Source organism: Miniopterus natalensis, chromosome 8, assembly GCF_054644295.1.
Source record: "Miniopterus natalensis isolate mMinNat1 chromosome 8, mMinNat1.hap1, whole genome shotgun sequence".
Lineage (NCBI taxonomy): Eukaryota > Metazoa > Chordata > Mammalia > Chiroptera > Miniopteridae > Miniopterus > Miniopterus natalensis.
In genome coordinates, this window is record NC_142088.1 from 3,254,852 (window position 1) to 3,278,242 (window position 23,391).

The window sequence follows — 23,391 nt, forward strand, 5'->3', positions numbered from 1 at the left end:
CGGGTTGGATTCCTGGCGGGGTTCCGGCTGGATGCCCCGCAGGGAGCACGCAGGAGGCGGCGATCAGTGGGTCTCTCTCCTTCTCCATGCCTCTCTCTATATAAACATATATTTGTAACAACCCTGGATTCTGAACGTTCACGGGGCTTCTCCCTAAATGCATTTTCACGGGCCCCCTTTCTCCTTCTGTGCTTGTAATTAGCAGGTGGGCGCGGTCCCGGCCCGGCTCTCGGGGCAGCGCGGGGCCCCAGCAGGGCGGGGGGAGCCGAGGGCCCAGGGAGACCCGCGGGGAGGGGCCGCCCCGCGCGCCCACGGGGGGGGGGGATCACGCCCAAGCCGCAGGGTCCCCGCGCGGCGCTGCGCACCCGGCTCCGCAGCAGCATCCCGAGGGCCCCCCCGCGCCCACGGGGGGATCGCGCCCAAGCCGCAGGGTCCCCGCGCGGCGCTGCGCACGCGGCTCCGCAGCAGCATCCGGACTGGCAGCCCCGGGCGACACTGTGCGCACGCGCGGCGGCGCCGGACTTCAGAGCGGGGCGGGTGCGGAAACTCTCGCGCGATTGGCCGGGCAAAAAGCTCAGCTACCGTGTTTGAAAGGCCCAATCAGCGCCCGCCCAGCCTCCCCACGCCAGCCAATGGGAAGCCGAGGGGCGGGCCGGAAGGGCGGGGTCGCCGTTTGAACCCGGGCGCGGGCGAGGCGTTCCTGCGGGGTCCGGGTCGGGTCGGGGCTCCGTGCGCCATGGAGGGCGAGGGCGAGGGCGAGGCCTCGGGGGCCGACGCGCTGATGCGGAAGCTCGGGGCGAGCCGCCGCCGCTTCCAGAGGCACATGCAGCGGCTGCTGGAGAAGGTGCGGCCCCAGCGGCCCCTGGGAGCGGGCGAGGCCGGCGGAGGGGGGAAGCCGGCGGTGGGGGCTGGGGTGCGGGGCGGCGGGAAGGGCAGGCGGAGTTGGGGGGTACGGGAGCGGAGCCGGGGTTTAGGGCCCGGGGGCAGGGAAGGAGAAGGTGGGCTTGGGGTGCAGGGAGCAGGGAGGCCGGCTTGGCGGCCCGGGGGCAGGGGAAGGAGTTGGGGGGGGTCTCTCCCCAGCCCAGGTCAGGGGCTCCTTGCGCCCTCGGGCCCAACGAGACGCCCCCTTTTCTCCCTGCAGTACAACCAACCCTTCGAGGATGCCCCGGTGGTGGAAATGTCCACGTTGACCTACAAGACGCCCGAGGGTATGAATCATCTGCCCCCCCACCCCCCACTCTTCTCAGTATTTACGGTTAACTGTGGAATAGTTGGTAGTTGCAAACTTCTTTTTCATGGGTTCTCTTTGGTCAGTAGCTGGAGAAAGTTGGCACTGGGTGGTGTCCTCCCATTCGGCCCTAACCCGATAGTTACTACGAAGGAAAGCCAGCCTCAGGTCCAGTCCTGCCGCGTGTTGGATAAAACAGGCACAAAAAGGCTGCTCCTGAGACCTGCCCCTTAAATGAAGGCCGAGCTCTTTACCTGCTTCGCTGACCCAGCCACACCTTGGCTGGGAAGTTGACACCCGCAGAAGCTAAGGTATTCCTCCTGCTGCAGGTTTGTTACTCTGTGGTCTGCAGCAGGCGGTGACAACTCTAACCCTAGGGCAGGACCCGGGGCTCTGTAGGGTCATTCCTACAGGCTTCATTAAGAATGGGCAGTGCCTGGGATATTTTTCCCGTCCAGGTATATAGAATAACACTAATTTCACCAATGGAAATTCGTTGCCAGCTGATGATAGCACAGGTCCCCTGACCTCTGGCTGGGCCTGGAGAGACCCTCAGTTAGGGTGCAGCCTGTCTGATTAGATGCTAGCTGACTGCCCTTGCAACATGAATTCCCCATCTAAGGCAATGCCATAGGGAGTAGACTGGAACTCCCACCCCACGCTGATCTGATGAAGACAGCAGGAAAGTAATAGTAGTTCCCGTGTGTTGACAGCTAAGCATGTGCTTGTAAGAGTTTCGTGGTTTTGATTCTCAACGATCCTGTGAGGTAGGCACTGTTCTTAGAATCATGCTTGTTTCCAGTGGGGTGGGGGGGGGGTGCAGAGAGAGGTTAATGAACTTGTTTCATGTCACTCAGCCAAGGTGACAAACCCTGGGTCGACTCCAGCTGCATTTTCTCAGGCAGCACCCTGTCCTTAAGGCTGCGTGATACAGTGGTCAGGAGCACAGTCATGGTCATTGTCCTGGGTTCACAGCTTGGCTCCACCTTGTGGGCAAGTGGACTGGGCTGGTAACTTGACCTTGCTATGTCTCCATGTGTATAATGAACTTGGTGAGTACCTGTCCCGTGGGGGGTTAGGAGTCCTATTGGAGTTATATGTAAGTGAGGTTTTGTGAAGACTGACTGAGGTGCACTGGGAAGGGTTTAAGAATAGAGCCTGGAACACTATAAGCACCGTGGACATTTTTACTGCTATTATCATTAACGGCTACCTCGAGCCTGGAAAACCAACAGTCTCTTCTGATTAACTTGAATTGACCTGGGAGCAGATGCAGGTTTCGGGAGAGATTAAGTGTCTTGCTCAGGTTCTATAAACTGGTTAAGTGGCAGGACTCAGTGTTTACCCCTGTGCTTGGCGCCCTTACTCTGAGCGTGTAATGTATGCATTGCCCCCAGGGAGCACTTCCTTGTACATGGGGTAGAGAGATTGCCCTCGAAAAGTGCTTGCTCTCTCCCTCTATGGAGTTTATAGATGGCCCTCTATACCTACCTTCAGGAGGACCATAGTACTTGGTATTCATAGGTTCCTTGTTTCCGTTTAACTTTGTGGCTTTATGATGAAATTTGCCCAGTGCTGCCCACTAGGTAGAGATTTTCATTATGGCAGATTTTTGTCTAATCTTGATTTAAAAAAAAAAAAAAAAAAAAAAGCTTTCAACCTCACAAAGATGAAAAACAACAGAAGATCAGAAATATGGCTTGGTTTTAATATTACAGTTTTCTTTTGCCTGTCATTTGGTTTTCTTTGAATGCAGGTTAAACAGAAACTCGGTGTTCAGGGTTACTTAAGTGGTCATTTTATTTCATTTCTTTTCTTAAGGATTGAAACTTTGGGGTGGAAGACTAATAGAGAAAAAAAGCAAAGGACAGATCCAGGTATTTCACGTCACACTTCATTGCCAGCGTGCCATGCCATGGAGGGGTACTGATGTGAATGAGGTGGGGGTGAGCTGTGACAGCGCCAGCAGCTCCTGGAGGCCTCCGCGGGGCTCTTCTCCCATGGAAAGTAGAAACCCTCTTGTCCTGTTTTTGAGGATTGACTGAGAAGCATTTCTTCCCTTGCCTGTCAAGTACATACAAGGAGGAGCTGGGTGATGCTTAAGCCCTTTCTGTCCCCCTCCCTCCTGTGTCTCCTCTGCCATAGGCTGAGGGACTCTGGCAGCAACCCCACGTGCAAAGCTGTGCCAGCCAGACAGACCTCTCCCAGCCCCATGCTTTGGCAGGAACTGCAAGCTTACTGGTTGGGTTCTTCAGAAAAGACCAAGTTCAGGCCCCCCTACAAAAGGAAAAGGCCCCCTTTCCTCTTCTGAAAGGGGGAGAGAGGGACCGGGGAGGGTGCTGGGTGCAGGACCACGGTTCCATCCTTCCTTCCACATTGCGCTACCTCTCTAAGCCCCGCGGTGGTTGCTTGGTTTTCCCCGAGTTTATCCGTGGACACTGCAGCTCTGCGATCTGTTACGTCTGTGGAAGGTGCCGATACAGCTGCCTTCCTGCTGCCCAGCCTTTCCTGATAGTAACACCTGCAGGGATGGCTGGTGTGTCTTAATCACTGCTTCTCAGCCGAGGAGCCTGTGCCCAGAGTGAAAACCTCAGGGTTTGGGTTCCAAAGCCATTAACAGCCTGTTGGAAGTCACAGTCCTTCCTGATTAATTTGTTTAATAATGCTCCTAATACATTTAGTCATAGAAATGTTAGAAATACATATAACTGCATACTTAACATTGACCTTTCTTCTCTAGCTAGTCACAGGTGATATTTTAGTATAACATGATTCTTTACAATACATATGTTTATAAGTACACATATTACTACCCTGTTTTTCCCCCATGTAACTTATATTGTGAACACTCCTCTTCCATTAAAACTGCTCTCTTGTCGATAGGTGTTTAGCTGTTTGAACCTTCCTTTATTGCAAACCAGAATCAGCACACTGTTCCTGCAAAGGGCCAGATGGTAAATACTTTAGGCTTCTCTGGCCACGTGGTCTCTGTCATAGCGACTCAGCTATGTTGTAATGGGGAGGCCGCCATAGACGATACATAAACTACTGGGCATGGGTGTGTTCCAATAACACTTCATTCATAAGACCCCTGTTCGTAAATACATTCATAAATACTCCTTGGAGAATAACCCTTGTCTCTTCCCAGTACTGGTGTCACCCTTTTCATAAGTGAGGTCATTAGGTCAAAGGATTTGCACTCTTTAAATTACACATCATAGTGCCGCCTACCAGTCAGACCAGTGCCTGATGGTCCTGGTAGCAAAATGTTGTCATCTGGATAGTTAAGGTTTTTGCATAAGTGTAGACGCCCCCATCTGGGGTCTGCAGAGTTTTAAACCCCTTTCCTGGAATTAGACAATTGGGCGTGGTCAGTGTGTCCACAACCTAAAATTGCCATGGGTGATTGTGCCCAAATCTGCCTTCTTTCCCAGACACCCAAATATTCAGCCCCCAACTCCATTCCCTCCCTGACATTGCTGCTTGGAGGCTGTGGGTGTGTTTTCTTAGGCCAGTTTGGTCCTAACACAGGCCCAGTTTCTCTTGGTAGACCCCATAGCTGCCAATAGTTAGGATTTGGTGAGAAATGGCTGTTTCCCTATAATTCTCAAACCAAGTTCTGCCACACCCGCAGACATAGCTGCCACGAATACCTCCGTGAACTCCACCAGGTAGGATTTGGTAACCCTGTGTTCACAGGCGGCCACGGGTCCCCTGGCCCTTAGAGGTGACTCCTCAGGGCTGTCTCTAAAGGGCTAGGCCTCCCCACCTACTCACGCCTGTTCTTGTGAGACTTCACCTGGTTCCACTTGCAGGGTCTCACCACCTGCCGAAGGTTATAAAGGAGTTGTAGACCTTACAACACTGAGGTGAATGTTTTAAGGTCACACAAAGTCCCAAGTCCCCCAGAGGCCTCCTGAACTTCTGGATTCTACCTGATGACCTAGTGACAGTGTTGTCCGGTTTCCTGTTGGTTTTTCATTTGCCACCAGGATGTGCTGGAAGAGAAGCCTTGTGGGACTCCCTGTTCTCCCACATGTGAACGGGGGCCTGGAGGCTCCTTACTTTACAGTAGCTTTGAAATGTGTTAAGACTGAAATGAGTATGTCTTTATTACTTTCGCACTTGGAGGGCTCCTCCGAGCAGATGGTCAGCAGGAGAAATGGCCTCATGCGAGCCACAGCTGGAGGTGACGAGCTGCCTGAGCCTGGCACACAGGATCTGGATGTGGGTGAGTGTGCCCTGGGCTAGAGACTGAGGTCGCGAGGGACTGGGCTTGACATGTCCAGCATTTAATGTTTATATTCCTCATTGGCTTTTTCTTTTTTTTTTCAAATATGTTTTAATTGATTTCAGAGAGAGGAAGGGAGAGAGAGAGAGAGACAAACATCAATGATGAGAGAGTCATCGATCAACTGCCTCCTACATGCCCCCTCCTCCCCCGCTGGGAGTAGAGCCCGAAACCTGGCCATGTGCCCTGACTAAGAACTGAACCGTGATCTCCTGGATCCTAGGTCGGTGCTCAACCACTGAGCCACACTGGCTGGGCCTCACTGGCTTTTTCTAAGGTCTGTTTTAAAAAGCAGAACATTTTACAGTGAACTGTTATTTCCTCCCTATAGGAGCTGTTGCGCGCTGTGATACCGACACAAAAACAGTCCTCAAATACTATAAAATAATAAACGTGCCCCTCACCCCACCCACTTTTTTTAACTTTTTGCAAAAAAAAAAATCTCAAGCATTTAATAGCCCTAAGATCTTCCCTTATAAGGTGGTGGTATGAACCGCTAACTTCCACAAACTTTCCGCTGGGCTGAAGGGACTCAGCTTCTGAATCAGAGGTCACTGACAGAGCTAGAAATGCTGTAAACGCTGCTCTTCCCGTCTCCACCGCTCCAGGCAGCTCCTGTTCTGACAGGGTCTCTGGATCACTGATATGCAGGAATCATGGCCGACAGCTGCGTGCCGCTAAAGCGAGCCGCTTGAAGTGATTGGAATTTTTACCTTAGAATGTGCTCAAGTGATACGAAAACCATCCTTGGGGGGGGAATGCAAGCTTTCTTATAGATAGTGGTTGAAATTTTCCTTTTCTTGCTTTTAGATTCAGAAAGCAGTGATGTCGATGCAACTTTACACCTGGGGGACTCGGCTGCCGGGGCCTCGACGGTAGGACCCACCTTCTGTAATGAAGGGATGGGCGGGGCGCAGGGTGCAGGCGCACCCCTCTCACCTGCCCTTTCCTCTTCTGCGGCTCGCTCTTTGCTGATCCCACCCCTCTAGTCTTTGGTCCCTCTTCAGTTCCCCTGGCAGCACCTAGCACTTGGCAGCCACCACTACCCAAGTTCAAGCTGATTCACTGAACGTACGCAGATGTTGGATGCTGTGCCCTTCGCGCACAGAAAAATCACAGCTGCATTCGCCTTGGTTGAGCGCACAGTACTGAAAGTCAGGTTCTCAGTCGGTCTTCCTCCATAGAGGCTACGTCATAGGAAGGTGTTGTAGGGAATCTTTCTAGGTGAGCCCTTGAAAGCCCATGGAGTCACATGGTCACACACTCGGGCAGGCCGTGCTTTTGTGTCTGTCTCCCAGCATGCCTCAGTAGTCGCAGAAACCACCTGTCTCCTTATAGGGTCTGCCTCTCACCTTGCTGCTCTGTTGGCAGAGGTGAGAATAGACAAAGAACTTGAGCATCGTACCTGGCCCGTGTGGGATGCTAGAGGAGCTGGCATGTGATTTTCCTCTGAAATCACTCTTTTTTGTGTGCATAGTTTGCTCATACACCCATGTGTGGCTTTGAGTGTGTACCTAGAATAAGGTGGTGACCCTGGGGGAGGAAAGGGGTACTTGGTGATAATTTTGTAGGGGTGACGGCAGTGACGGGGAAGTAGGCGGCCCCACAGTAGGGACACACTGAACAACGTATGTCTCTGTTACCCCGTCTGCGTCCCCAGTCCTAGCCTCACCCCACTCGGCTGCAGAGAGAAGAGGTTGAGACCCATTGTCTTCAGTGCGAGAGGCAGGTGGGAGACAGAGGTTACCGGTCCTGCCTCCTGAGCTGGAACTGAGCTTCTCCTATAAAACATAGGAGTTGGGTCCGTTTTATTAGCTGTGTCCTGAACACACCTAAGAATACTCCAATTGTTTCCCTTTTTTCTGCTCTACCAATGCTGTCATTAACTTCTGCACTTTTTTATCTTTCAACTTTCCTTTGGATTGTTACGACCAGTAAACTCCCTAAGGTCAGATTCCCGTGTCAGGTGGATTTTCAAAGGGGCTGGTGCACTTTGTACTGGTACCAGCGGGAAGTGAAAAGGTGACTTTGAGGAACTCCATTTAAAGATTCACACATGACTGAGCTGCCAGTTTGCTCCAGAATCCCAGAGCTCGTCCATCCCCAGAAGCTCTTAAGATGCTGACTTCTCTTCTGTGTCAGCCCGCAGTGCCCCGGAGCCCTTTGAAAGACGAGCTAAGGAGGAAATACTTGACCCAGGTGGACGTCCTGCTGCGGGATGAAGGCTGTGCGGAGGTAAGGCGCCCCCCAGTGTGTATCTCTGTGTAATTGGTTACAGATGAGAGACGCACTGAGGGTCTGTCGTTTTCCAAATCCTGTCGATATCTTTTCATAAAATAAGGACTTTTTTTTTAATCCTCCCCCGAAGATGTGTTTATTGATTTTTAGAGTGAGAGAGAGAGAACATCAATGTGAGAGACAAACATCCATCAGTTGCCTTCCATATGCACCCTGTCTGGGAATCGGACCTGCAGCCTTTTGGTATATGGTTCAACACTCCAACTAACTGAACCACTGGCCAGGGCAAATAAAGGACATTTTAATCCCAAGTAACTAGGAAGTACACGCGCGGAATAATTCATCTCAAGGGCAGCAAACTTAACAGGACTGCGTATGTTTTCTTCCTGTGCTGCTGACCAGAGGAGCCTGTGTCAGGACCATGAATCAGAGGGCACACTGGACACGCCTTTGCCTTTACCCTAAAGCAGCAGGCGGTGTCCTGACAGGTGGTGGCCCTCAGGGTGTCCTGAAGGCCACCTGGACAAAGTGTCTGGTTTTCCTAAGACATTTCCCGCCATTGCTCTAAGCCCAACCGTCCACTGTCGCTGTGGCAGGCACCTGCCAGTGCTGCTGCCGGGCTTCCATGCACAGTTTCCTCACACATCCTTGGGCGTGGCGGGCGGGGGGTGCTGTCCTAGTGCGCCCAGAGCCAACATCTGACAACTCCTTTGTTAAAGTCACTTGCTTTGATTTCAGTACGATTATGGAGACAGAAGCGGCACGCATGTGACCCTGGTCCCTTCACTGGCCCCACCTCCCAGGCCTGCTCATGGTGAGTGCGATGACTGCATGGACTGTGCCCTGTGCACCGTTGGAGCCACTCCGCCCCTCGGTGCAGCCCCTTACGGTGGGCACACACCATCTGCTGTGCAGGTTCACCAACATAAACTGTTTGAGGCACCTGCGTTTCATGGATGAATTATTAAGAGTTTAAAGTGAGCCGCTTTTTTCCTCTGGGACTCTGGCATGCTAATTCTAATTAGCTCTCTATCCCAATTTACTATTTTGAAAATTTTTTGAATCTCCAGAAAAGTAGGGCTCATGCAGTAAACAATGTTCCATATTTCTCCTTTTTTCATTCCCCAGTATGCTTTTTAAAAAACTCTTCTGCAGTCAGTAAGAACTCATGGACTATTTTTTAATTCCGTGTTAGAATTCGCTGCCATACTCTGATGCTCCGGTTGTCCAGGATTTAGCCTGGAGGAACCCCTTTCACTCTGGCCTCTGCCCTCTGACCTGTCTCCCCCCCCTTCATAACCTGTGCTCATTTGGTCAGTTGTACAGGACAAAATAATTCCAGACCCGGGGCACCTGTTGCTACTCTGCCCGGCAATCTGCAGAGGAGGTCTGGGATGTCTGAGAGCAGCTTCATCTATAGACAGCCCCGCTTGAGGGAGCTCACTCAGGGCACAGGGTGCAGTTATTTGGATTCTGTTTTCGTTTGTTACCAGTTTGATACACAGGGTCATTTTTTTTGTCTGTATTTGATTTTAGAGTGATCTCATCTTTGTTGGTTTAATTCTATTTAATATGTAAAACATTTAACACTGTGTGAAGGTCAGAGATGCCTGAAGAGGTGTATTCAGAACTCTCATATCTTCTGCCTCCCTGTAGGCAAACAGTGTCATTATTTTCTGCTTCCCTTTGAGAAGGCAACCAAGCTCTAAACTGTCCCTGCGGAAGGAAGGCTCTTTTTGGGAAGGTTGGTGGAGAGTAGAAATTTAATTTTCACAGATAGAAATCCCTGAGAAGAGTCTATTGCCGAACACTTCGTTTTTTTGTATTGCTTTACCCATCATGATCATGATCCAGCCTTCAGTCCCATGATCTGTGCATGCGGACTGTTTGAAGTGGTAACATACCTTTACCTGTGTGCTTTTCTCCAGGATCCTGTGGCCGTGTCTCTGAAGACAGTCCTTTTGAACCATCTGCGTCCTCACATCCTTGCTCCGCAGACATGGCCATAGTGCCCAGAAATGACAATGTCTCATTGCGAGAGACCAGTGGTTTCAGCTTCTCAAGCAGCCAGTCCTTTGTGGCTGACGACATCTGCAACGTGACCATCAGCGACCTGTATGCAGGCATGCTGCACTCGATGAGCCGGCTGCTGAGCGCAAAGCCCTCGTGCGTCATTTCCACCAAAACTTTCATCGTCCGAAACTGGAGCTCCCGGAGGAGACATGGGTGCAAGAGCAGAATGAACAGGACGTACTGCCGAAGTGGCCGGCATGTGCAGAGGGGCTCCCAGCGGGGACTTGTGCCCCGTGCCGAGCCTGCGAAAGAGGTGGGGGTTTTAAGAGAGCGCCAGAACTTTGGAGATCTTTCCAGCCAGAAGGCTGGATTAAAAGTGGAAAAGGCTTTCCCTGAAGCAAACAAACGCCAAATGTGGAAGGAGCCTAAAGGAACACCCCAGAAGTTGTCTTCATTGACTTACATGAGCTCCAGCACAACACGTCATCTTGATTGGGAAAATAGACTAATGACATTGAAATGGTTGATTTCTCCTGTAAAAATAGTCGCCAGACCGAGAACACTGCAGGGCGAGGGAGGGAATCATTACAGGGAGTTCGAAAGCAAGTTTGATAAACTTCATCAAGGATACTGCCCAAGCTCCAGGAAGCAGCTATGCCTGACCTACCTCCCCAGCTCCTCCTCCGGGGTCCACACGCTCAGGGGTGGTCCAGTGAGCCCGGGTGGCGCCTGGCGCTTAGAAACCCACTGTCCAAGTCAACCTTTCAGCAGAGCGAAAGCTAAGAGTCTAAATGTGGCTTTTGAAAGCCTGGGCAAAGGAGCTATTGAAGCAGGAAGACGCCTGCCAAGAAGTGACTCCTCTCCATCACTGTCTGAGATCAACCCCGCGCGGAGCCCAGGCCGCTCAGCGCCCACAGCTGAGCTTTTTCGAGGAAATCATCTGGGAATATTGAAGTCAGGGTCGCTCTGCAATACTGTTTCGGTGCCTGGGGTACAACCTCTGTGCTCTGCAAGAGATCGTTATGAGGGAATTAAGGAGAGATTTGATCAGCTGCATCGGAAGTATTGCCAAAAATCGCCTCAGCGGGCAAAGGCTCCTCTTTGCCCTGGAGCATCTCCAGGTAAAGAGGGTGTGAAAGTTCAGAGTCAGAAAGAAGGCTCCTTAGGAAGATTAAGCCCAGTCTCTGGCTTCCTGGGCCCCCGAAAGCTGTCGTCACCGCAGTGGAGCGTCAGAAGTTCCCTGGGCTCGACCACAATTGAGGTCCATCCGTCTCCATGGTTTGAGCTGGCCACCAGGTGCAGCGCTCAGCCCCGGGTGAAAAGACCCCGGTTATCAGACCCCCAGGTGTGCGGAAGGTGGGCCGAGTCCCAGGATCCCCCTCGCGTGGTGGGCAGGGCCGTCCCGAGTCCACGGGAGGAGGCCGGCTCTTTACAGCCTGATTGGAAAAAGAAGGTGAGTCTTTGTCGAATGTGGCTATTTCACGGTAGGATTCTTTTGTGCATGTTAATGTTCTAAACTTTCTCCCAAATGCCATTCCTTCACGTCGAGTGTCCAGACCCCGTGGCCTCTCTTCTAGAAAAACATTTCAAAGCCCTGGAGTGCTGTGGCTCCCGATGGGACTGGGCGCTGCAGAAGCAGAAATGGCAGCTCCTCCCCGAATGAGCCGCAGGGGCCTTGGGCTCGGAGTCGGGGTTTGGGCTTCCTTTCTTTCTGTTTCCACTTCTTCCCACAGCCCCGTTTTCTGTCTGCATCCAGCTCGTGCCCAGCTGAAACCTCAGCTTCCTCCACCGGCACCTCCTCACGCCCTTCCCTGTGGCTGGAACTACAAGGACCTGTGGCCAGTGCTCTGTCCTGCCAGCCCCTGGGGCTTCTCCAGGGCTGCCGGTCCGGGTTCTGCCTTGTGACAGCTCCTCCCTCCCCTGTCCCTGTCGAGTTCCATTGTTTCCTCTTGTGTCCCTAGACTTTGCCCTGGCTCATCTCCCACCTCTGGGCAACCACGTGCCCCCAGGGAGCCCAGTACCACAGCAGGAACCTGTCTGGACACAGGCAGATTCTCTAGGTTGGTAGCTCAGTTCTAGAAATCCCCATTTGTTTTATTTTTTGAATTTACTTCTGTGGATAAAGTCACATGCGAGCCAACCAGGGCAGGTTCGACAGACCTGCACTCTAATTGGCCTTCTCGGAGGAGGGTGATGCAAGTGTGCAGGTTACGGGAAAGGTTTCCCCTCCAGGACCCTCCTGGGGTGAGAGACATAGGTGAGGCCCAGCGAGGAGCCAGAGCACATGCAGGAGGAGTAGGCCAGCGGTCAGCCGGACCTGGGGAGCGGCCACACCCCAGAAGGCAGTGCTGGGGCAGGGCCTCGGCTGGATTCGGTAGCTTTTTCCCTCACTGTAAGCGTCTTCCCTTGTGTCTGGGCTTTGGGCTGTCTGCCCCCATCCCCCAGGCCCACTCGACTTTTTCAGACCAGGCCACCAGTGGGGTGACAGTCCCGTGAGGCTGAGGCTTTCAGAGGCCTGGCCACGTGCTCATGGCAGATGCTTCAGGAGCATGAAGCTGGCACATTGTTTGCTCTCAAGGTCACCTCTCGCCACCCTTCAGGATCACCTTGTTTCCCAGTCAGAGGGTACATTCCACCAAAGATGCCTGCTCAGCCCGGGGCTGTCCCTGGCTTCTCCCGGGCTCCTTGCCCCGCCTGTCTGAACCTGCAGCTGCCGTCCTGTTCCCTTTTCTGTCCCTCTCGCATCGTGCCCCCGCTCTGCTCACGCTTTGCCTCTCTAGTGCCTGCCGACTGGCCCCTGGAGTGTGCGGGCTCGTTCCCGCCCTCTCCTGCCCCTGCTCCACCCTCTGCGTGCCTAGCGCAGTGTCCCCTAGCCCTTTGCTCGGCTCAGCCTGGGGGCCACATGTGCCTGGACATGGAGGAGAGCTCTGCCTCGGTGCCCTGTGGGACCCTCCTTTCCCCTTGGAATTCGATAAGCCCACCACTGGAGGCCTTTGCAGTTTCGCCCTAAACCACAATATAAACATACTTAATAATTTTCATTCTTTTCCCTCCCTAAATTACAAATTTCTTGAGGAAAAGGACCGTGTCTTGGTGAGCTGTGACTGCAGAGGGATTTTAATGGCCGACACCTGGGTGCTTTCTGCCCACCAGGCCACGTGGCACCCTTTTCCTGCCGGCTTTCCTTAACCCCCCAGACCCTTCCATGAGATAGGTCTGTCCATTTTGGTAAATAAGGAGATTCGGCTTCAGTCTTAGAACTGCGGAGCGTCCACGGGCACGCGTGGCTGGGCCAGGATTCGAAAGCAAGCTCGTGGACTTAACCGCCAGTGTGTGCTGCTGCCGTAGGGCTTACTCTTAGTTTCTGTTCTTGTTTTTTTTTGCTTTTTTAAACATTCCTTAGGGTACTTATTAAGCATGCTGGTATTTTCTATAGTGGACACACTAATATTTATATATTCAGGCACTGGAATAAAGATAAGACAGTTAAGCTTTCGGTGGCTGGCATGGAAATTCTAGTGGAATTTTACTGAAATCGTCTTTTTTTGTTTTTCCCAGAGGAAAGAAGGGCACATCTTTCAGGATGGAAAATAAGAGATTTTGTGTTAGAAAACTCGAAGCTAAAAATCTACAGCCAAGTTATTTTAGGGCATTGTCCCTCTTCTCCCGACTCTGTGTGTGCGCCTAATTCTCAACACTTAGAGCTTCCTTCAGTTACCTGCCCTTCAAAGCAAATGTCCGCGAAATTGGTTTCCTTGAGGTGGCTGGCAGGTTCTTGGTACAGAAGTTATTGAAAAAGGTTGCTCAATTAAAATTATTAATGGCATCCTTTGCAGGGCTATTTTGCTTGTGTTTTCTTTGCTAAATTTAGAGATGCCAACAGAATTCTCTCTTACGTTTTTCCATTTCCTTAGGGACATTGTTTGCTTTGAAACCTAAGTTGAAGCCCTGGACAGTGATCCCTGAAGGAGAAATACAGCTGATCCGTCTTTCAAATTCCGACCCATGGGACCTTCCACATCAGGAGGCAGCAAACGGAAACGTGATTCATCCATAAAGAGTAATCTGTGTTTTTAGAGGAAAGCGTGCTGCATTTAAACATTCCTGTGAGATCCCCGCAGCATCCATGACATCTCGGGACTCTTACCTGAGCTGTTTATAATAGAATGTCTTCTTTAATAAAATGTTTCAAATATTTAGAACACAGGAACCAAACTCCATGTTGAGAAATTGTTATATCACCATGTGTTATGGATTTTCTTTTATTTTAAATAAAAGATTACAGATGAGATTGGATGTCTCCCCTTCCCGTTCCTTGCCTAGGCTGCCACTCTGCAGCCACATGGCCTGTGTGTGTTAGCTCAGGCTACATAACAACGTACTACAGACTGGGCGGTTTAAACAACAGAAATTTATCTCTCGCAGTTCTGGAGGCTGGAAGGCAGAGGCCCAGGTGCCAGCGAGGTCAGGTTCCAGTGAGGACTCTTCCTGGATTGCAGAAAGTGCCTTCTCCCCGTGTCCTCACATGGCAGACAGAGCGAGTGTTTGGTGACTCTTAGAAGAGCACTAATCCCACCCTAAAGGCTCCATCTCAGGTGTCCTCACACTGAGGTGAGGGCCCCCATGTATGAACTGAGGGGACATGTTCAGTCCAGAGCCTGGGAGTCAGTCAGGAGGGCCAGCTGGGGGCTGCTGACCCAGGCTCAGCCCAGGCCGGAGGGGCCCCAGCAATTCTAGATCTTTCCTCATCAGGAAAACTTGTTCCCGCCCCAAGCTGCTTGCCCCTCGCCTCACCCCCACCCTGTTACCCAGCCGGCCTGTGCTGAGATCTCTGTCCCAGCCTCGCTGCTGGAAAGCCTAGAAATTTGGGGTTTTGGTGTCCTGTCATCTAGCAGAGGAAAGTGAGGCAGAAGTGGCTGGGTTGGGCCTCGGCCAGCTTCTAGGCTCTGCCAATAACGGACCCTGTGGGCATATGGCATGGTGCCCTCTGATGTGTACTGCATTCGGCTAGTGGATGCCTCCCCTTTTAGAGGGGTCCCTGGGGGTGGTTGACTGCACAGTAACCAGGCTCCTCTCTGCCTAGCACGGCCACAGGCAAACCCCATCATGGATGGGACTGAAATGCCAGTGAAGACCCAGTAGATTCTAGTGCTTTGGCTAAAAGGGGTTATCTGACCTTGGCACACCCTGGAGAAAGCAACAATGACATGGCCCCATTGGGACTGATGTCTCCCTTGGCCCCGCTGTCCTGGCTCTGGGAGATTGTCACCTTGCAGTCAAGAATCCACCCCACGTGGCAATGGAGGTTTATTTCAATGGAAAGGAAGGGATGCGCTGGGAACAATGCTTTCCTTACAAACTAAATTCAACGTGGTCGGCATTGCTGTGGGTGGGGCGGGCACTGTGAGGTGGCAGTTTGCATTTCACATTCGGGACACTGAGGAAGTTCCTTCTGGTGAAGCCAAAAGCTGGTGCTGACTACAGGCATCCAGGATTTTGAGAGTCTCCAGGGCTGCACCCCGAACCCCGAGATCCGAGTCCAGCTGTAGCTCCTGGAGAGCTGGGAGTGAGCACAAAAGGGGAGGATCAGGACCCTGGTGGTCGGGCCACACCCCCACCCCCGCCCATGCCCACAGAGGCCCAGGGAGTGACTGGCAAGGGGCTGTCGTGGCTGCAGACATGGGACCCCTGTGTTTGGAGTCAGGGGGTGGCAGATGGAGCTGTGAATCCACACACATCTCCCATCTTCAGGGCTTCCCTCCTCTAATGACAGGAATCCCTCCAGAACCCCAATTGCCCCCTAGGTCAGCTGAAGGAATCAGGGCGGAAGCATTTTTATAAATGTTTGTGAAGGGGGAGGGGGCAGAGGCCCAGGAACAAATGTTCCTTCCTCCCCTCCCCAAAGAGAGTTTTGTCTTCCTTGGAAAGCACTCCACCGTGCCATCCCTCTCTCTGTGCCCTGGTTACAACCCCCCCAAATAAAACCCCATGACCAAGGGACGGCTGCCTGTTCCCTCGGAGGTTCACTAAGCTCCCAGGTACAGCTGAGCCCCCAGGACTCACAATTCCGTAATGCCACGAAGTCCAGCTTTCTCAGGTAATGCTCAGACATCTGCCTCATAATAACCCCTGCGTGACAGCCAGAGAAACGCGCGTCACACACGTGTCAGGTGAGCGGGAGACCTGCCTTCACCTGACCAGGTGTCTGCTGAGGAGTTAGCCGAGGGCGCCCGATTGAGAATCAGGCAGGTGGGCAGCACGGTGGGACAGGAGCTCTGGGCCCGACACCTGTCCCAGTCCCCTCCGGACCCGGGCCTGACCCCACGGCCTTCAAGGTCGCTCCTGCATCGGGAGACACCTGCACGCTCACCTGCCAAGTTGCAGGAAGCCATTCTGATCCTTGACAAGTTACTTTTAATGTAGGTCATTGTTTCGAGCAAGAAACTGTAGAGAACGGCAGGCTTTTTCTGAGTCTGCAAAACAAGTGACACACTGAGACACGGAGGTGGTTGTCCCGGAGACCGGCGGCTCACAGGGTGTATTCCCCCCGTCGGATGCAGGGGGGCTTGCCTGCTCCAGCGTCACACAACAGATTAGAGGCTGGGCAACCTCCAGCCTCCGTTACACTCTGGTCTGGCCCAGGGAAGAGATTATATTCATCCAAAGCCTATGCCATCCAATATAGCAGCCAGAGGCCACGTGTGGCCCTTACGCACGTGAAAGGAGGCTGGTCTGAATTAAAAACTTCCGCGTTAATTACATGTTGAAATAAAAATGACTTGGGTCTATTAGGTTAAATAAGACCTATGATTAGATTTGGTTTCGTCTCTCCCCTTTTCTTAACATGGTTGTTAGAAAACTTAAAAATGGGCATGTAGCCTGCATTTATTTCTGCTGGACAGTGCCAGTCTCGACACCCCATGTCCAGGTGTTAGCTGAGGGTCTCGAGACAGACTCTGTGACAGCTGAGACCCCAAGCCCAAGCCACTGGGCAGCCACTGCCAGCAGGTCGGTCCCCCTTGGCCTCCTCACCAGGAAGGAGCACAGGGTCATCTGGAAAGTGGCCATCTCGTCCTCCCCCTGGGTGCCGCTTCGCCCCGAGGAGTCCTCCAGGCCCTTGCAGCCCCAGAAGTGCACGCACTGATACATGGTCTCCACACAGGCCTGGAGGGACACAGAGCAGAACAGTAAGAGACATGCCAGGGACTGAGGGGTTCACAGGAGCGGTGGGGCTGGCCCGACTGCGTTCCATCGATAAAGCCAAGGGGTAGCCCTGAGAAAGCCTCAGGAAGCTGAAGGGTGGGCTGGTGGGCCCTGGGAGGGGACCTGGGACCAGAGCCCCACCAGCCTAGATAATGGCTGTGTATGCATTTATAAAAAGGCCCTTGGAGACCTTGCCAGCATGGCCCGGTGGTTAGTGGGTCAGCCTGCACACCAAGGGTCGCAAGTTAGATTCCCAGTCAAGGGCTCCTACCCGGATTGCAGGGTCCTGGACCCTGGTTTGGCCACGTGCGAGAGGCAACCAATCACTGTCTCTCTCACATCGATGTTTCTCTTTCTCTCCCCCTCTCCTCCTCTCTCCCTCCCTTCTTCCCTCCCTCTAAAAAAATCAATGGAAAAAATATCCTTAGGTGAGAATTAGCAAAACAAAACCAAAAGAGCCCCTTGGGGGCAGCTGCAGCCCACTTGCCCCCTTAGTCAGCACCTTCATGCCCTCAGCAGCCCTGCCTGGGGGGCCTGCCCTTTCAGGAGATTGGATTGGGGGCCTGGCTATGCCTTCTCATTCCCCCAGATGCCCTGCGTCCAGCTCTTTCTGCTTCTGAGCCCTGCATCAGCCAGGCCCCTGGGCTCTGGCCTCCCGTGGGGTTAGGTCCCCGGAGGATGCAGGTAGCTGAGCCAGCAGACCCAGAAAACACTTTCCTTTTGGGGACAGCGGGCCCCAGACTTTGGGACTCAAAGCTGAGGTGTGTCTGACCTGGGCTGCGTCGGGGCAGGGGTCCTGGCAGTGCAGCATGAGCGGGACCCAGGCTCTCTTCACCTCCCCCTTGAAGAAGTGCTTCTTGGAAACCCTGACCACCTTGGCCAGCTTGCGGAACAGGAGGAAGGCCTTCAAGCGCAGCAGCTCGCTCTCCTGCGGCCAAGACGTGCAGAGCAGCTCTGAAGCCCGGGGAGCGAGGCGCCCATCACAGCCCCAGCCAGCCTCCGTGGGCCCTTTTGAACACCTGGGCCCCTGCGACGCCTTCCGGGTCATTCCATCGGGACGGAGCCTCTCCTCCAGGGCTCCAGGACGGGGTATAACTCTGGTATTTGTGACCCCTGCGTCCCGGAGGAGGGCTGTGCTGAATCTGCGCGCACACACTGCCTAGTGAGTCCTGGGACCCGGCACATCACAGGCGCCCAAGGAGCATGTGTGGGTTGCAAGGAATTAGAAGGGAAAGCTCATTCCCTACTAGCAGGGAGAAGGGTCCCTTGGGCCCTAGAACGAGATTTTTTTTCCCCCCACAAGATCCCATGCTCAGCTGATTGACCCGTCAGCACCAGGTGAGCCCCGCCATCCTTTCTTCTCCAGGGAGGCACCTGCAGGGCCCCCACCGAGGGCCTGCGCCCGCTGAGGCTCTCATCTGGACTCACGTTGTCAAAGAAGGACCTGCACTGCATGGAGATGGCGTCGAAGAAGGGCCCCACGTCCCCTTCCCGCAGCTCCACCAGGATCTTGGTGAGGGCCTCCATGCCCTCAGAGGGCATGCTGGTGCCGCCGGGATCCCTCAGGGAGCACAGGCACTTCCCCAGGAGCAGCTTGCGGTACTGCTTCACCTGGGGGTGGGGGTGGGGGTGGGGTGGGGTGGGGGAGGACAGGGAGCCTTCAGCTCCAGGGGTGACCGCCTGGCTGAACGGAACACCCCAGCACTGACCCTCAGCGCCCTGGGCCCTGCACCCTGGGCCCCAGGGGTCAAGGTCCCACGCAGCACCTTCTTGGGGGCGCCCAGGGCCATGTTGCCGAGGGCGCGCAGGGACAGCACCCGCAGGACCTCGTCCTTCTCATCCACACCCTTCTCTAGCAGCTGCACCACGGGCTTCAGCAGCTTCTCCTGGTACAGAATTGGGTCGCTCATGAACTGGAAAGGAGAACTTGCTGCAGTTATCCCCGGCGGAGGCCCGCTCTCAGCCAGGAGACGGGCGTGCGGCTCTGCAGCGCCCGGGTGTCTCCTGGTGCGCAGGAGGCGATTCGGGGCCTGAGCCCCTGGGGCCCGCGCTTAGCTCCTCGCCTGCCGTCGTTCGCTTCTTCAGCTGACACGATGGGGCGGCGACCCTGCGCGGGAGCCGCGTCCACTGTGTCCCAACAGGAACACACAAGAAGTGCATTTCCCTCACCTGGGATTCGGAGTCACCGTCAGCCTTGTCCTCAGAATGCCGGGACATTGGGCCCACGGGGCCCCTCTGGCATGTGCGTGCGCGCGTGTGCACGTGTCTGTGTGTGCACGTGTCTGTGTGTGCACGTGTTTGTGTGTGCACGTGTTTGTATGTGCACACACGCACACGAGCGTCTTTTAAATAAACCTAAAGAAAACTAAATGCCAAATTGGTGGCTCCAAAACTGAAAATTCACTATCTGGCCCTTTACAGGAAAAGTTTGGGGACCCCTCACTAGGCTGGAGTTTGGTTCCTGCAGTGTATGGGGTATCGTGCAGCCAATAGAATTTCTCCTCCAAGTCTTCTGGCCAATTCCCTGGATCTGCTTCCAGAAACTTCTCTTCCCCACCAGGAAGGGACAAGAAGGGCCTGTCAGTAGAGGTGGCCCCATACGTGCCCCAAGTGCATGGAAGGTGGAGCTAGTCTCCAGGAGGGGCCCCAATGGCCGTAACCCCCTGCCCCGGCCTTCCTGCCTAGCTGAGCCCTCCTGCAAGATCTCCCCAGCACCTCCATCCCACCAAGAGCCCGAGGGGCCCTCCTCTGGCCGCCTGGGTGCTGTGACACTCACCACATCACTTAGTTGCCCCACTCAGGGCACAGGCCACGTCTCAGCCCCTTCCCCCATGGTGCCTGCCCCCGACTACTGGTGCGATGGAGGAATGAATGAATGAATGAGTGCATGAGTGAATGAATACGAAAATGAGGGATGCTCACCTTCTCCCTGGACTCAGATGCCACTCAGATCTCGAGTGTCTGCCCCTGAGATGAGCCCCCAAGAGAACTGATGGTCACCCACACCTCCCCCCCCAGCCCAACCCCCCCACCCCTGTGCCTCACTTCCACACAGACCGCCGTGCTGCTGAGGCGGCAGCTGAGGACCTCCGAGGCCATGCCCCTGAGCACCAGCTCCGACAGCCTCTGCCTGTAGCCCTCCATGTTCTGGATGCACAGCCTACGGAGGGGACCACAGCCCGTGGGGCAGGGAGGGCGCCTCAGCTCCTGCCGGGCACAGCTGCTCTGGAGCTGGGCTCCCTCGGGCAGATCTAACATCTCTGGGCCTCTCCCTCCTCACTCGGGTGTGTCCCTGAAGTACTTACTTTCCCTCACTTATTTTATAAAAGGGACTTGAATGAGGGCTGTACGTGAGTGAGTGGGACCTGGGTCTCCGCCATCCTGGCCCTGCTCAGAAGCCCTGTGTGGCTTGGCCAAGCCCCGCTGGCTTCTGACCTCACATTTCCTGCCCTGGGGCATAAAGAGTTGGAAGGAAAAATTCCCTTCAGCCTGCTTGCTACTGCCATCCCGAAGTGTGGGGCACGGGTCGGCCTGGCAACCCCCCAGAAGCGAGGCATCTCGCCATCACTGTGCAAGTCTCACGCCTGCAGCCCTGGGGCCGGGCCCCCACCTGGCCAGCAGGCCCGCTCCGCGCAGGAAGGTGGAGCTGCTCTCCAGGAGGGACCACACGCCCTGCTCTTGCAGCGCTCCCACCAGCCGCTCATTGTCCAGCCTCTTGAACAAAAGCTGCATGGATCTGATTGTGACCCTGGAAGAAGGTGGGACCATGTCATTGCGCAGCAGCACCCCCCCGCCCCGGTAGCACCCACCATGCCTCAGAGGGACAAGCACTGCACCCAAGTCTGTGAATCAGGGTCCCAGCGCCTGCCGGGCCTAGTGCTAGGGGCTAAGACTGAGCCTGCAAACTCTGAAAACCGCAATGTGCTGGACACAAGTGAGGGATTGTTGTAAGACCAGGTTCCAGAAACTTCTCCTCCCCACTAGGAGGGGGCAATGAGGGCCTCTCGGTGGAGGTGACTTCTAAGGGGCAGCCTGAGGCCACAGTCCGGCCCAGCCCCTCTGCCTTGTACCCCAAGCCGCCTGCCCTCGGGAGCACCTCTGCAGGTTGATCTCCTCGGGCAGGGTCCCCGAGTGGATGAGTCTCCACGTCTTCAGGACGGGTGACGCAGCCTCAGGCCCCTGGCTGCTGCCCAGCTGCATCAGGAGGGTGTAGACGAGATCCGGGAGGAGGTCCGGGAGATTGTCGGCCTTGTCCATCTTCTCGATGAGGAGGTGGATGGTGCAGAGGGTCTGCGGAGAGAAGGGCGGGAGGCACTGGGGCTCCTACTCAGAGCCCCCGAGGAGCCCCATGGCCTGCCCCTGCCACTCACCATCAGAGGGTCCACTGCAGCCAGGCGCCAGATGTCGGCCTTGGAGGTGGCGTTGGCCCGGGGGGTGAACCGGGCCTGCAACCGGCCCATCAGCCCGTGGAGCATCGATCGGGCAAAAGCCACATTCTCCGCCACAGCCAGCCACACCTCCATCAGGTGGCTAGCCAAAGACAGGGGACAAGGGCTGTGGGTCGCCTGCCATATGCCCTGGCAGGTAAGAGCCTCTTTGGACCACAGCAGCCCCCTGAGGAGTGGATGCACGCTGGAGGCTGAATCTCAGGGAGCTGGCATGAGCCCAGGCCCCTGATTCCACGTTCAGCTGCCTTTCTGTGTCCCGCTCATGATACCCCAGGGAAAGCCACGGCTCCACCACTAGGTGACCTCGGAAGTCCCCACCAGGTCTACTGTTTGATGGCCTATGGACACTCCAGAAATAGCCTCCAAGGGCCCGGCTTGTTCAAGCTGGTCCCAGGCAGTTGACCGGTGGCCTCCCCCTTCTTCCCACCAGCACATCTCTGAGGAAGATGTCCCATCTCCATATTCCACAGGAGAGGGAGGGAGGGAGGCCTGCGGGGGTCAGGGAACCTGCCAGACTACAATTTGGAGCACCTTTCCTGATCCCCAAGTCCAAGCCCGTGGGCCAGCTGAGAAGGGAAGGGGCCCCTGGACAGGTTACACAGGTGCAGGGAGGTGAGGTCCTGGTGGGTACCAAAGGGCCAGAGAGACAAGTCCAACAAGGTCCACAAGGAGACGCGTGAACTGCCTGCTAGAATTCACAAAACTGGGTACAGCTTTCCCCAAAGGCTGCACCTCCCACAAGAGATACAGGGAGAGGGTCAGGCAGGGCACCACTCAAGGTCCCAGTCCTCTGGGACATGTCAGCAGAGGTGAGTCGGGGGCTGTGCACTGCTGCTGTGCACCCACCACCCACCTCTGCATGGGCAAGGGCTGCCTCAGGAGCGACGTGAGGACCGTCTCCTGGTGGTAGTGGGCCAGCAGGAGGATGCCCTCGATGAGGTGGCGCTGCACCTCCGGGTGGTCCACCACGGGCAGGTGGACCAGGATGGCGCCCAGGATCTCAGCCACCTGGGGAGGGGCTGGGCATCACCAGGGCCGCCTGGCCCTCAGGGACCTCTTGCCCTCGCCCTATTGCACAGCCCTCCTGCAGGGACTCTCGCCCAGCTGGAGGATGGGTGGGTTGAACCTCAGCACCCCTCTGGTGAACCCTTTGGTCTTTTCCCAGACTTTATTAGGTTTTGGGTGCAGTGGGCAGTGCTCTCTGACAGAGAGAGCCACGGGCCCTAGTCCACCGTCTGCTTACTGACCCCGGCTACCTTCAACGCCTTTCTTTCTCATTCTGGAACTCTACTTCCTCCCCCTCTGTCCTGCCAGGGCTTGAGAAGGCGTGGTCAGCGTGTACAGCTGGGCCCCCGCCGGTGCCTGCAGCCCGGGAGCTCCGGGCAGCCCCAGCCCCAGCCCCAGCCCCAGCCCCAGTTCCGCTACCTTGTCCTCCAGCTCCTTGACCCGCATCTGGAGGAAGGCGTCTATCCAGGTGACCGAGGCCTTGTCGTGCTGGAGGTCCATGGCCCCGATGTTCTCGCAGAGCTTCTGGATGAGCGAGACCACCTCGTCGCAATTAAACTGCATGCAAGCCACCTGGGACCAGAGCAGGCCGTTCCTGGGTTCCACAGCCCAGTCCCAGGCCCAACACCCTGCCCCACCTGTCACCACTGACTCACCCTCCTCTTCTGCTCGACATCACGGCCTCAGCCCCAGCCCCCAACCTCTCTCATCACCAGTGCCATGGACTCCTCCCCACCCCCTGCCCAGCCTCTCTGTCCCAGTCATGGGCCCGCTCAGGACATCACTCCCTATTCCAAGCCTCCTAGCCCCAGGATGCACCTCCAGCCTCCCACTCCGGCCACCTGCCCCTGCCCTGCCTGAACCCTGCCCGGGAAGCTTCGCCCAAACCCTCCCTGCCCTGTCTCTGCAGCCTTCCCCAGGGTGTGCCCTGAGCCCCGAAGCCCTCCAGTGTGTCCTGCCATTCC

The 23,391-nt window shown here is 55.1% G+C and overlaps 2 protein-coding genes across 2 annotated transcripts in view; one reads left to right on the forward strand and one right to left on the reverse strand.

The window, feature by feature from the left end:
- Positions 1-727: 727 nt before the first annotated feature.
- Positions 728-14,061, forward strand: HJURP (Holliday junction recognition protein). The gene is made up of 9 exons (XM_087819500.1): positions 728-844; positions 1,142-1,208; positions 3,050-3,105; positions 5,360-5,459; positions 6,330-6,394; positions 7,662-7,754; positions 8,496-8,571; positions 9,686-11,223; positions 13,685-14,061. Exons 1-9 carry the CDS (start codon positions 737-739, stop codon positions 13,700-13,702), a joined length of 2,121 nt encoding a protein of 706 aa, XP_087675626.1. The 5' UTR covers positions 728-736; the 3' UTR covers positions 13,703-14,061.
- Positions 14,062-15,193: 1,132 nt separating this feature from the next.
- The window catches only part of MROH2A (maestro heat like repeat family member 2A), a 35,618-nt gene continuing 27,420 nt past the window's right edge, over positions 15,194-23,391 (reverse strand). The window contains exons 29-41 of the mRNA XM_016204612.2: positions 22,847-22,999; positions 22,275-22,429; positions 21,344-21,503; positions 21,070-21,263; positions 20,584-20,721; positions 20,019-20,133; positions 18,740-18,886; positions 18,402-18,584; positions 17,746-17,901; positions 16,803-16,934; positions 16,141-16,243; positions 15,834-15,899; positions 15,194-15,330 (exon numbers count right to left, since the gene is read on the reverse strand). Of these exons, the coding sequence (XP_016060098.2) occupies positions 15,194-15,330; positions 15,834-15,899; positions 16,141-16,243; positions 16,803-16,934; positions 17,746-17,901; positions 18,402-18,584; positions 18,740-18,886; positions 20,019-20,133; positions 20,584-20,721; positions 21,070-21,263; positions 21,344-21,503; positions 22,275-22,429; positions 22,847-22,999 (1,839 nt within the window). The remainder of the gene's footprint in view (positions 15,331-15,833; positions 15,900-16,140; positions 16,244-16,802; positions 16,935-17,745; positions 17,902-18,401; positions 18,585-18,739; positions 18,887-20,018; positions 20,134-20,583; positions 20,722-21,069; positions 21,264-21,343; positions 21,504-22,274; positions 22,430-22,846; positions 23,000-23,391) is intronic.

What these genes read in the sequence shown, in the direction of transcription:
- HJURP (XM_087819500.1), top strand. Translation starts at nt 737, where the DNA reads ATGGAGGGCGAGGGCGAGGGCGAGGCCTCGGGGGCCGACGCGCTGATG. An exon ending in CGGCTGCCGGGGCCTCGACG is followed by an intron (nt 6,395 to 7,661) that starts GTAGGACCCACC and finishes CTTCTGTGTCAG; the next exon opens with CCCGCAGTGCCCCGGAGCCC. An exon ending in GGGATGAAGGCTGTGCGGAG is followed by an intron (nt 7,755 to 8,495) that starts GTAAGGCGCCCC and finishes CTTTGATTTCAG; the next exon opens with TACGATTATGGAGACAGAAG.